The 14,668-nt window shown below is 34.5% G+C and overlaps 1 protein-coding gene across 2 annotated transcripts in view; it reads right to left on the bottom strand.

Annotated features, from left to right (window-relative positions):
- TRIM37 (tripartite motif containing 37) overlaps positions 1–14,668 on the bottom strand; it is a 101,510-nt gene that overhangs the window by 43,082 nt on the left and 43,760 nt on the right. For both annotated transcript variants that reach the window (XM_010990425.3, XM_031468038.2), the window contains exons 13-17: positions 12,403–12,582; positions 9,199–9,313; positions 7,890–8,108; positions 6,734–6,870; positions 5,887–5,972 (exon numbers count right to left, since the gene is read on the bottom strand). In XM_010990425.3, the coding sequence (XP_010988727.1) occupies positions 5,887–5,972; positions 6,734–6,870; positions 7,890–8,108; positions 9,199–9,313; positions 12,403–12,582 (737 nt within the window). The remainder of the gene's footprint in view (positions 1–5,886; positions 5,973–6,733; positions 6,871–7,889; positions 8,109–9,198; positions 9,314–12,402; positions 12,583–14,668) is intronic.

A 14,668-nucleotide genomic window follows, 5' to 3' on the forward strand; every position in this document is an offset into this window, starting at 1 on the left:
ATTCATGAGTATTTCCAAAGAGATCTGGCAGAACAAACAAACAAAAATACAACCAACACAACCAAAACAAATCAAAAAACACCTTAGGAGATAAGTCCAGTTATCCAGAAGCTTCAGGCCAATTATTTACTTACACAATTTTCATCTATATTCACATCCTCATCTTACTTTCTCCTACTTCTTCATCTTCTTTCTCTTCTAGGGACTATCCCATTGCCAATTTTTCTCTTTAGCCTCTGTACCCACTTCAACTCCTATTAAAAAAGGCAGAAAACTATGCCCCCTCCATCTGGAAACTTTCACCAGTGAGTAAAAACTTTCCTTTGTGGTTCATGCCCTTTGGGTACTCCTTCCCTCCCATGTTTCCATCCTTCCTACTCACTATCACATCCATTCACAGGCATCAAAGACTTCAGCATCTATTTAGTTTCCCTCTCTCAAAGCTAATATTGCCATCATTCTGGGGTATGTTTGTGTGTGTGTGTCTGCCTCACACATAAGTATACAGCCTAGTGAATTTTCACAAATTAATGGCACCCCCCAAAATTCCTTCATTCCTCCTAAAATTGCTAACCTTCCTTCCCAAAGGTAACTTCCATCCTGAGTTAAACACTATAGTTTTGCCAGTTTTTGAACTTTATATAAATGTAATGATAGAGTATGTAACTCATCCTGCTTCTTTGCTCAATATGATATCCATGAGATTCCTCTGTAGTGCTATTTATAGCACTTTATTCATTATTGCTGTGCAGCATCTCAATGTATGAATATACTCAATTTCTTTCTTTACTCTCGGGAAGGAATTTGGGTTGCTTTTAGCTTTTGGCTACTAGGAATAAAACTACTGAATTTGTAAGCAGATAACTGCTCTTAAAGTTCATATGGAAAACAAATAAAACATCTCATAAAAAAGCAAACAGATCTCCTCCTCCTGAGCTGAGCCAGGTTAATCCTGCTAAAATGTCACACTAATCTACCTGAGTTCTTGATTTTATCACAGTGCCTGTATGCATTCATTAGCATGACATTTAGAGTCCTATACAGTCTAGTCACAAACTATCTCTCCAATCTTCTCTACTTTTTCATATCCTTTACTTTGTTATAAATTAAGTTTGTTTGTTCTTAAATTAAAAACACACAAAAACAAACCCACCTAAAAAATGCCGCTCTAAATATTCTTGTAAAACTCTACTGGCAAATATCAGCTCCCATTCTGCTAGAACTGGGAAAGCCACAGAATGTGTATGTTCAGCTTTAGCTCATATTGCCCAACAGTTTTCCAAAGCAGTGGTATCAATTTTCATTCCCACCAGCAGGGTATGAGAGTTTCAACATTTAGTATTGGCAATTTAAAAAATATTAGCCATTATAATGAATGTGCAATAGTATCACACTAGTTTTTTATCTGGCATTTCCTGGAAAAAGAATGAAGAAAAATGAACAGAGTCTCAGAGACCTATGGAACTCACCAAGTGTACCAACATACATATAAAGAGAGTCAGAGGAGAAAGACTATCATTTAAAGAAAAAGGAATCAAAATTTCCCACATATAATGAAAACAATCCACACGTCCAAAAAACTCAGCTCAGCAAACCTCATGTAGGATAAAAAACTCAAGAGAGCCACACTGGGACACATCATGATTTGCATTTCTCTGAGTAAAAAAGGCTGAGCACCTCTAAAAATGTGTGTTGTTAACCAAGATACACTCCTTTGGGAAGTACTCCTTTTGCCCTTTTTTTTCTAGGAGGTTATCTTATCTTTGTTACTGAATTATAGAAGTTCTTTATATATTATGGATGAATCTTCTGGATAATATTTTTAATTAATTCATTTATTTGAATGAATAAAAATTATAATGCTTGTTAAAAAAAATCAATATACATTTCTAAACCAGACTGCACAACTGGGATCTTCTAAGCAGCCAGATACATGGGTCTGGAGATCAACAAACAGTGCAAATGGCAGCATTTCATTCTTTTTTTATGGCTGAACAGTATTCCAATGTGTGTGCATGTGCACGTGTGTGTGTGTGCACATGTGCACGCACGCACAACTTCTTTATCCAATCATCTGTCAACAGGCAATTAGGTTGCCTCCATGTCTTGGCTATTGTAAATAATGCTGCTATGAACACTGGGGTGCATGTATTGTTTCAAATTAGAGGTTTCTTTGAATATATGCCCAGGAATGGGACTGCTGGATCATGTAATAATTCTGTTTTCAGTTTTTTAAGAAATTTTCATACTGTTTTCCATAGTGGCTGCACCAAATTACATTCCCAACAACAGTGATCAAAAGATTCTTATTCCATATTTGTTAACATGATGTATTACATCATCACACTGATTGATTTGACTGATATTTTGTTGAGTTTTTGCTTTCATGTTCATCAGTGATACTGGCCTGTAATTTCTTTTCTTGTGGTGTCTTTGCCTGGTTTGGTATTAGGGTGATACGGGCCTCATATAATGAGTTTGGAAGCATTCCTCTTTCTTCAATTTTTTGGATAATTTGAGAAGGATAGGTGTTAATTCTTCTTTAAATGTTTGGTAGAATTCACCTGTGAAAGCATCTTTTCTAACCACAACACTATGAGACTAGAAATCAAGTACAAGGAAAAAAGCTGCAAATAATACAAAACCTTGGAGGATAACAAAATGCTACCAAACAATTGAAGAAATCTAAGAGGAAATCAAACAATATCTAGAGACAAATGAAAATGGAAACACAATGATCCAAAAATATCTATGGAACAGACCAAAAGCAATTCTAAGAGAAAAGTTTATAGCAATATAAGCCTACCTCCAGAAACAAAAATATCAAACAACCTAACCTTACACCTAAAGCAACTAGAAAAAAAAAAAGAAACAAAAGCCAGTTAGTAGAAAGAAAGATAAAGTTATAACCAACACAACAGAAATACAAAGGGTCATAAGAGATTACTACAGTACTAGACAATTATAAGCCAATAAAATGGACAACCTAAAAGAAATGGATAAATTAGTAGAAATGTACAATCTCCCAAGACTGAATTAGGAAGAAATAGAAAATATGAATAGACCAATTACCAGTAATGAAATTGAATCAGTAATTTTAAAAACTTAACTCCAAATAAACAAAGGCCCAAGACTATATGGTTTCACAGGTGAATTCTACCGGCTTTCTCACACTGCACAAAAATAAATTCAAAATGAATTAAAGACTTAAATGTAAGATCTGAAACCATAAAACTCTTAAAAGAAAACACAAGCCGTATGCTTTGACATCAATCTTAGCAATATGTTTTTGGTGATGTCTCCCTAGGCAAAGGAAACAAGCAAAAAGTGACTGTATCAAACTAAAAAGGTTTTTTTGCACAGCAAAGGAAACTGTCAGCAAAATGAAAAGGCAGACTACAGAATGGGAGAAGGCATTTGCAAATGATATATCTGATAAGGAGTTAATATTCAAAACAGACAAAAGAATTCATACAACTCAACAAACCAATCTCATTAAAAAATGGGCACAGGACCTGAATAGATGTTTTTTCCAAAGACATACTGAAGACCAATAGATATGTGAAAAGATGCACAGTATCACAAATCATCAAGGAAATGTAAATCAAAACCACAATGAGATATCACCTCACACCTGTCAAAATGACTATTATCAAAAAGGCAAGAAACTCCACAAGTGTTGTGGAGAATGTGGAAAAAGGGAACCTTGATGCACTGTTGGTGCGAATGTAAATTGGTACAGCTACTATGGAAAACAATATAAAGGTTCCTCAAAAAACTAAAAATAGAACTGCCATATGATCCAGCAATTCCACTTCTAGGTAGTTTTTCAAAGAAAACAAAAACACTAACTTGAAAAGATAAATGTACCCTAATGTTCACTGCAGCATTATATATAATAGCTACCTAAGCATCCACTGATAGACGGAAGGATAAAGAAGATTTGTGGGGGGAAGCGATAGAGAGCACATGCACACGTGTGTACACACACACAGACACACACATACAGGAATATTACTCAGCCATAAAAAGAACAAAATCTTGCCATTTGCAACATTATGGACCTAGAGAGTATTATGCCAAGCGAAACATGTCAGAGAAAGACAAATACCACATGATTTTACTTATATGTAGAATCTAAAAAACAAAACCAATGAACAAACATAACAAAAGAGATACAGTCATAGATACAGAGAACAGGTGGTTGCCACAAGAGAAGGTCGAGAGGAAGAAAGAAAAAAAAGGTTACTTATGAGGTAATGAGTGCTAATTACTTTGACTGTGGCAGTCATTGCACAATGTATATTTATATGAAACCATCATGTTGTATCTTAAATATATATAGTTTTTGTTAATTATACCTCAGAGTAAAGCTGGGGGGAAAAATGAGCAGAAGCCACCCCATGCAGGGCCTTGTATGCCATATTAACAAGTTTGGACTTCATCCTATAAGTAAATGGAATGCAATAAATGGTTTTTAAGTAGAGAAGTGACATGATCAGACATTATTTTGTTGTTTTTTTTTTTTTTTCAGACATTATTTTGAAGGAAAAAAAAATCACCTCATTCTGAACTCATGTCATGGGAAACAAAATGGAAGGAGTAAAAATGGATACAAAGAGCCCCAATGAAAGACTGTTTTGAAAGACAATGGCCTAGACCAGAAATGGCAACAGAATGTCGTACAACAAATGAATTCACACACCATTCAGGGGAAGAATCAACAGATTCTGGTAACATGTTACAGGCAGAGTTTGAGGGAAAGGAACAGGTGAAGAATGTATAACACAGTAAGTCACTAAATGGTGACTATTACTGACATGTCTGCTGGCAGATGAAAAGGTAAATCATTTCTTTTGGGGTAGATGCTAAGCTGAGACATCAAAACCAGGCTGTTATATTGGTCTGGAGTCTGGAAGTCTTGAGGAAAAAATGGGTAGAGATACAATTTGAAGAGTAATCAGCATATAGATAGAACTGAAATACCTGTGTGACCGAGATCATCTAGGAATAAAGTGAGAAACAGGGAGAGTAGAGTGCATAGGTGGAAGCTGAAAGGCTGAGGAGCAGCAGTTAAGAGGTCTTTAATTATCCAAGCATGCTACAGAACATACCAGCATTCATTCCAAGGGCACCACTGGCAAAGTAGGAGCAGGACAAAGTCAGCTGATGATTGTTCTAGCCAAGATTTCCATGCTTAATTAGACAGGTCCAAGAACACAAAAGAAAAACCCACTATTTAAATCAGGTAATCCTAGGAGGAGCAGTATAGTTCGGTTTTCAAAATACTGCGTCCAAGAAGACAATGTGAGGTTCTAGCCTGGCTATACCAACAACACTGATCGAGGCAACTTCCATACATAAAATGAGTTTTCAAAAGGTCCCTTGTAAGCCAAAGGTCCAATGATTCTATTCAGATTATTCTGTGGTAGAAATAGATATACAAACAAGATACAAATATACAAAAAAGATAGTATATAAGAGCAGATAAGATAATGAGCTTTGGATTCAAACAAACCTAAACTCTAATTCCTCTCCTTCATTTACTTAATTGTGAAAAGACAGTATGTTGCTTAAGTTCTTTACACATCAGTTTCTACAGTTATGAAAAGCAAATACTAAAAGCTACCTCCCAAGAATTTTATAGGTAAAGGAGATTAAGGCATATATAAAGTGCTTTTTTTGCACAGTACCTGGTGCGTAAGAACATTTATCAAATTTTAGCTATTATTACTGTTATAAATGCTAAAACTTTGAAATTCATACATAAAATAGTCCTTCCAACATCATAAGCCACGGAGAGCAATGGGTGCAGCATGTTAAAATGATACACTCAGAGAAGAGCAAAGAGAGGACAGCACTGCTGGTGGGGCGTGGCCTCCATACCTGGAGGTTCTGCAGCAGCTGCATCTTCCATGAGTTCTCCCTCTTCCAATTCCATGTTGTTGTATTCGACATCATTTTCTCCAGACCTAAGAATATACAAAATTCATCATTCTGTGTAGTAGGCAGAATTAACACTATTTGTCACACCTCAACAAATTTTCAAACTACAGTGCCTTCTCCTGTGAAGATAGGTATTTCTAAATACACAAATGCAGAAAAAGACTTTTGTCATTATCACATGTATGCATAGTGTTTATGTTCAAACTACCTTTTTAAAATACCAAGATAGGCTGGCAACATTTAATTTTTAAAACAGAAAATCTGAGAACCACTGTAAGCAGAAGAGATTACAGCTTCAAAGAATGTGTAACTTGATGGTAGTAAATAGGTTTAAAATACTACATTTTAAGATTAAGAAAGATGGTTTCAAATTACTGTTCAAAAACTGAACTTTCAATTACCATCCAGCAGCTGCACTTAACCTAGAGAAATGATGATTTATGTTCATACAAAAATCTGTACATGAATGTTTACAGTAGCTTTATTCATAATAGCCCCAAACTGGAACAATCCAGATGTCCTTCAAAAAGAGAATGGTTGAACAAACTGTGGGAGATTCACAACACAGACTACTGCTCAGCATTAAAACTAACAAACTATCTACACACACAATAACCTGGATGAATTCTCCATCCCAGAGATGGAGAGAACTAGGCAGAGTAAAGAAAAGCCAATACCTAAAGGTTACTGATTCCATTTATATAACACGATGCCTTAACTTAATTAATATGCTTCTAATAATTACCACTTCGATGCCTCATAGTGGTAGTTAACGTGAGACACTCACATAGTTTCTTCATCAATGTCATTTTCTTCCGTGTTACTTGTTGCTGTGGAACTGGCAGAGGAGCTGCTGCCATCGAGGTGATTTACTTCATCTTCACCAACAAGATCCAGGTCCAGATCTCCATCTGAAAGCTCATGCTAGATCAAGGCAAAGAAATAAGATTTCTATCTCAAATGTTGTGATCATTCCATCCAGCCAATGGACTAAGCACCAAAGAATAATGTGACTAGCAGAATTCTCTGCTCCTGTGCCTAAGCTGCTGAGTCCTGTGAAGATACATCACACAACCATGTTACCTGATACCACTGATAATCTCTGGCTATTTCAGCTGGACCTTCAACGTTTCATATGTTCCAAGTCAGCTTCCAGTAAGGCTCTTCACAGAAAAATATTTCAAACTATCACTCAAAGCCTATCTAACTTCTACTATCCTTAAGGTGATTATAAAACCCTGTCATCTATCTACATAGAAAGACATACTGGCTATTAAGCATATATGGCCCCAAATTTCAGCTGCCACACCTGCAAACTCCACCCTTCCTTTAGCTCATTCTATCAAAGGTTAATTGTTTCACCTGAGTGCTTCATTCCAACCTCTACTATCTCCTTAAATAGTTTTGTCAACACCTGGAGTTCATCTTCAATTTCTCTCCCCACTGATTCCTTCATTTTAACATATACCTGAAACCTCCTATCTTAAAAATAACTAACAAAAAAAAGCTTATCTCTACACCTCTCTCTTACCTTAAACAATAACAACCAGTTCCTGAATTCTCATTCTAGTTGCTGTTTGGCTGGGACAAAACCTGACTATCTCCTCAATCCTAAATCATTCTACCTACATATGTAATGATAAGGCATTTAACTAGGTTCAGTGAATGGAAATAGGACACATTTTTAAAATCTAGAATTTATATAGTTTCTGGAATGTACATCACTGTTTTGTAGAATGTACAGTTTTCTAAAATTAATTTTTGGGAATGAAACATTTTGATTCAATAACTTCTGACTTAGTAACATTTACAGAAGGGAATACACTAATAAGGAAAATAGATGGAGAACATTTTCAACCCACCAATTCCCCCTATATCATATGTTGGAAACCATGATATTTCTCTTTTCAAACACAAAAAATTAAAATAGGTCTAATTATTACATGATAATCTTCATTCTGAATCTTCTCCTCATCTTCTTCATCTTCTTTGGCCTCTCTTACAGAAGCTGTAGTAGAACTATCCTGCAGAAGCATATCAGCACATGATCCAGACTTCTTAGCTCTTGTCTCAGGAGTGTCATCATTTTGGGGGCTAAGATGATTATCAGGTGGTGACAAATCTCTAGATTTCTGAGTTCGAGACAACTCAATAGTAAGTCTCTTTTAAAACAAGAGCAACACAAATAAACGTAAGTCATAAGCAATGCTTCACTTTTAAGTAAAAATATATATCCAGATGTTCCTAAAACCATTTCTTCCATCCAAGTACTAACCAGGCCCGACCCTGCTTAGTTTCCGAGATCAGACGAGATCGGGTGCATTCAGGGTGGTATGGCCGTAGACCTTAAAACCATTTCTTGAACCATTTCTCTCATCCCTTCCTGCCTTTTGCTTATGGAAAAGTGTGTAACAAAGAAAAACTGCCCAACTTATTCTCATCCTTTTTCTCATTTCTAGTCCAAACTACTTACACAATTAGCAAACCACATAGTAAATAAGGCAGTTTTGCTATTTATTTTTAAATTTTTATTTTATTCTATTTTTGGGGGGAAGAGAGGCAATTTGATTGATTGATGGATGGAGGTACTTGGGATTGAACCCAGGATACCGCATGCTAAGCAGGCACTGCACCACTGAGCTATAACCTCCCCCAAGGCAGTTTTAAATAGCACACTTACATGAAAATTTCTGAAAGTATTCTTATTTTCCTCCTTCATATATTAACTACTCTCAGCACTTTAAACTTCTCACCCTGTCCCAATACCTACTGTCAGAAAGAAACATACCTTACATAATCTAGTTTACCTTTGTAAAATAAAAATTAACTGATCCTAACACTCAATTCAACAATTGTGAGAATTCAAGATGGAGCAACTTTAAATTTTTCTATAGTTTAGAATCCTCTAAAGTTAAGATTGCATGGGGAAGAGAAATACCTAAATCACTGAGAGAAAAACAAAGAGCTCACCTCAAACTAGAGCAGCACTGTCCAATACAATTTTAATGCAATGATGGCAATGTTTTATATATGCCATTTCCAGTAACAAGCATTTAAAATGTGGCTAGTAGCTACTCAACTGGAGAGTCCAAAACTAGAGGCTCAAAGGTAGAGAGACTAAGGAACAAGACAATTGGATTTTTCTACAAAATTACAAATAGCAGTAATATCCAAAATCTGATTAAAATCAAATGTAACAGGCCAGTAAGACAATATGAAACACTAAACCCCAAATATACATTTTTTGCTTACCTCTTTAAGGTTATTTATTTGTTGGATATAACTAGTCTGTGCAGATTCCAATTGAGTAATATACCAATGCTGGTCCCGGCATTTTTGAAAGAAAGTTGGCGAACGAACCTGAAACCTGAAAATAATAGCTGCACATGAAAAATAATCCAAACAGTAAAATATTATCAACCAGGCCTTAAATCAGTAACTATAAAGTCTACAATTTTAAGTTTATTTGACTACATTACAAGGCCAAAATTCAAAATGAACTCAGAGCTCCTGGAATTTGCCATTTACACATGTAGCCCACAAGTTATAATGACATAAGGTTCTGGTAAGTCATTTATCAGTCAGTTGTCTAAACTCAAACTGTAGTTTTCTGAAGAAATAACATTACGCATCATGGGTAAACTCCCAAAGTAATCTACTAAAACATATTTATTATAATAATCTTGCTCAAATACAATGTTGATCATAAGCTGGGAAGAAGAGGACCAACCACACTATGCTGGAAGGAGACAGCTAACGTTTTCCTTCTTTCTTGCCTAGGCCAGACCCTAGGAAAATAAGCAGTCTATTTTAGGCACTGCTCTTCTTCATTCCCTCTCCCACCTCATGTTCCCGTATTTTCTACTCCTCAGTTAAAAAAAAAAAAAAGAAAAAAGAAAAAGCACTTAAAAAAGGGTCAACTACCCAGAAATCTTCGCTGTCCCCCAAAGAGCTGTATGCTGTAAATAACTTATATTCCCAACCCTCCAGATAGCAGCTTAAAATCAAAACTCTCCGTATATCACAATATGGCATATTTCAGGTAATGAAATCACTACACAATCAAGATAGCTAACATTTCCAGCACTTCCCAAGAGGTGCAATTTTTGAATTCCCAATTCATCCCTTCCCTCTCACTTTACCCTCCAGTAACCATAAATTTATTCTCTATGTCTGTGAATCTGTCTCTTCTTTGTAGATAGTTCATTTGTGCATGACAGGATTTTGATCTCTTCAGAGTTATCTGTACTTTTTAAAAACTAATACTTACTAAAGAAAAAAAACTACCTTTGTTTGAACATGACTCGATTTGCAGTGAAATAAATTACAGTAATATATAAAGATGTTTCTGAAGAAAGGGAGTGTCACAGGAGGCAGGACTAATTTGGAAGCCTGCAAATCACCCTTCCAGTCTTGCTACCCTTATGTAAACTACCATTCCATTTTTTTCTAGGATTTTACAGCTAGTGTAGGAATCTATCAACTATCTAACATCTATCTGCAGCAGATAACTATTTTTAATCAAGGATACTCATGCATCAGAGGATAGAGATGATTCACCACTCAGTGCATACTGCCAGACAGCATACACTGGTAAGACATTAGTAAGACTTCCTAAAAAGTATTATCTTTAAATGACCAATGAAACTGGCCAATCCTATAATTTTTAGCATTTGTGCCATTATAACAAAAGCAAAACAGCAGGTAAAATTCTTTAACTATCTCTTTTGATGAAAGAAGAATATTTGTATACAGTTATAGAAAAGACTTAAGAAACTTTCTATTAAACAGATATAAAATTCCATCAGAATCTTGAATCAGGTCTAAATTTTGAGCAATCTCTCATTAAATAATTCGTATTATGAGTAATAGGATAATTAAAAGCCCCTCTCCCTGAACCCCACAGCAATTTATTTATACTGCCATTACAGCACTATCTTGTACAGTAATAAATTCTGTTTTTAACCTGCCCATTTCGTCTAGTTTCCTGAGGACAAAAATCATGTCTTACTCTTTCTTAATATTAGCTCAGTGCCAGGCACAGACTTAGGAAATGTTGCTGAATGAACGATAATTAAATACCATAATAAGAATGTGTTCCTGTACTAATATTTAAGCCTATGAGTAAAAGTTGTTATAAAGTGGAATGGCCAAAATAAAGAACTAGAGGTTGGTCCAAACTGCATTAAAGAAAGGAAACACATCGCCACCAGAAAATTCAACATTACTATGGCTCCAACAAGGAGAGGACTAAGGCCATAAAAAAAAAAATGGCTATTTTGTAGGCCAATAAAATTGTTATTTGAATAATTTCACAGTCTTATCTGGTTAAAGTGTGAAACAGCAACAAATTACTTCTTTTGATGAGTAATTTAAGAAAACATAAAAGGTGATAAAATGATACTAAAATAATCACCCAAAAGAAGAGGTGACAAAAACATGAATTTTTTTCTACATTCAAAATGCAATTAGCTCTTTTTTTCATTTTTTTATTCTCCCAGAAAAGTTACGAAGAACACGTAATAGTAAAGGGTGATATAATAGCAACTCATCCAGCATGCTCAAGAATAAAGAAATCAGAATAAGTGAAACTTAAAGAGGATTATCTAATCACTTCTTTGGAAAAAAGCTTTTAAAATTATTTTGATGGTAACTTACTAAATTGTTAAATACTTTGAAACCACTCAGTCAAAACATATTTGAATTTAATACTCAAGCTCTCATTTTGATCATCAAATTAAAACAACATGCAATGATACCCCAAAACTGAATTGTAAAAGTTACTCCGACATTAAATAGGGTTGCTGTAGTTTTTTTTGGGGTGGGGGGCAGTGAGGAATTAGGTTTATTTATTTATTTATTTTTAGAAGAGGTAATGGGGATTGAACCCAGGATCTTGTGCATGCTAGGCATGTGCTTTACCATTTGAGCTATACCCTCCCTCCAGGGCTGCCATAGTTTTATAGTCACTTTTTATGTTTTGTCCTTTCCTACAAATACCACACCAACTATCATCACTTAGTCTATTTTTATCAATATCCATCTCTATTCTCTTACTTTTAATTTCAGAAGAAATTGAAAATCTTTTTTGAAATTAACGTTGCAAAACCAATCACCTGAATATTATATACAATGTCAAGTGGAAAAAATAAGCACTTGATCCCTCACTATTCTTTATTTTCCAAATGGTGAGGTTGCTAGAAGTTCAACAGATAAATGGGACATTATCACATTTATTGGAAGTAGTTTATTGTTTATGGAAGTACTAACTAGATCCCAGCACATTTCTAACTTATTTTATTCACTGACTACACTTAAGGGTTCTGAAATGGTTAAAAACATGGTAAGGTTTACAGTTAGTATGAATTTTAATATTTATCTTTGTTAAGTGAAAAGACTTCAAAGTTCTGATGACATTATTCCCCATGATAAAAGCCACAATATGTTTCCTTTTACCTTAAAATCACTGTATCATTTTGTCGATTCAAGTATCCTTCATTTGCAAGTAAGTCCAAACGGAAAAATCTATTATAACCCCAGCATTCTCCAACTTCAAAGTCAGATGCAAATTCTCGAATGATATTTTTGGTAGGATCATTGCAGGACTGATGAACCATCTCTACACGATATTCATACCTAAAATCGAAAAACAAGACTTATTAATATAGTTAGTAAAGCAAGAATAAAAGACATCAAAACAATAAAGTCAATGAGTACCTGAGAAGAAACTTACTTGTATACACAGTTACATTTCTTTCAGAAAGGACTGAATCATCTATAAAGACACCAGTATTGTGAACAGGCTACCACAACATGCCTGGCACTAAGTCCTTTTTACCTCTTAAAAATGTTTACCAATATAGCAGGTATAAAACACCTCAAAAATTGAATACATTTTGTATAAAACAGTTTTTCAAAGTTACGTGTTTTAGCAACACTGTATGTTTTTTCCAAATATTCATTATCTGTTTCCTTATATATAAATATTTTGCCACTCTTTGAGGTTTATCACCATGCAATTTTAAAATAAATAATAAATGTTGAATATTTTACTACATTTTTCCAATTCAAGTTATCATAAATTAACTATTCAGAAAGTCAAGCCTATAAAATTTTCTAATAGAAGATAAGTATACAATAGGAAAGCCAGTATATTCAGATTTCCATATCTTTTATAGCACAAAACTCAAGTCTTCAAAGTCATTTTTACTAAGAAAGTACTATACTGCAAGTAGAAAGGAAAGTGAAAAAATAAAGATAATGAGAAGGAACATTCAACAATAGCCATAAAGCTTCTCTCTCTTAGTGGAGATAAATGTTTTAAAAAAAACCCAACGGCTCATTCTGTTATTTCTGCTGGCAAAAGTGAAAAAAAAATTATAGCTCTTTACCTACAAATGGATGTAAATACAGTTGACCCTTGAACAACATAGGGTTGAAATGCACCGGTCCACTTAAATTTGGAATTTTTAAAAAATAGTAAATACTACAGGACTACACGACCTGTGGCTGGTTAAATCCGAGAATGCAGATACGGGGCAAACCTGGATAGGGAGGGCCAACTCTTAAGTTATACGCAGATTGTTGACTGTGAGGAGGGTTGGCAACTCCTAACCCCTGTGTTGTTCAAGGGTCAACTGTATTTCTTTAAGTGCTGTCAAGTGATCTTTATATTAATTATCTCTCACAATGCATTATCTAGACTGATAGCACAAAAAACTAATACAAAAGCTGTGACATTTTGTCTGCCTAGATTTTGTGGCAATCATGAGGCCAGCTTTGTAGTACAAAGGTTGGCATTAAATGTCCAGAAATAAATCCCAATATCTATATGCAATTGGTTTTTGACAAGGGTTCTAAGATGATTCAATAGGGAAAGATTAATTTCTTCAACAAATGGTGCTGAGAAAATTTGATTACTACACGCATATTTCATATACAGATTTCATATATATATTTCATAAACAACTTTCTAATTTCATATACACAAATTAACTCAAAATGGATCAATGACCAAAAGAGCTAAAACTATAAAACACTTAAGAAAACAGGAATATTCATGAATTTGAATTTGGCAATGGGTTATAGATCTGACTCCAGAAGTATGAGCAACAAAAAAACAGGTAACTTGGACTTCATAAAAATTAAAAATTTTTGTGCATCAAAAGGGCATTATCAAGAAGGCAAAAAAAAAAAAAAAAAAAACCCATAGAATGGGAAAAGGTTTTCAAATCGTATGTCTGATAATGGTTTAGCATATAAAATATATAGAGTTCTCATAACTCAACTAAAAGAAAATCTAATTTAAAAATGGGCAATGGACATGAGGTAGACATTTCTTCAAAGAAGACATACAAATGGCCAATAAACACATGAAAAGATAATCAATTTCACTGGTTATTAAGGAAATGCAAGTCAAAACCACAATGAGATACCACTTCATATTCACTAGGATAGTTATAAATATAATCTAAAAATGGGAAATAGATGTTGGTAAGGATGTGGAGAAACATAAACTCTCGTACATTGCTGGTAGGAAAAAAGAACAGTGCAGCCACTGTGGAAAACAAGTTTGGCAATTTCTCAAACCATTAAACACAGAATTACAATATAACCCAGTAATTCCACAACCAGGTATATATCTGAAAGAAATGAAAACATATGTCCATGTAGAAACCTGTACATAAATATTTATAGCAGGATTATTAATAATAGCCAAAAA

The sequence above is a fragment of the Camelus dromedarius genome, chromosome 16 (assembly GCF_036321535.1).
Source record: "Camelus dromedarius isolate mCamDro1 chromosome 16, mCamDro1.pat, whole genome shotgun sequence".
Classification (NCBI taxonomy): domain Eukaryota; kingdom Metazoa; phylum Chordata; class Mammalia; order Artiodactyla; family Camelidae; genus Camelus; species Camelus dromedarius.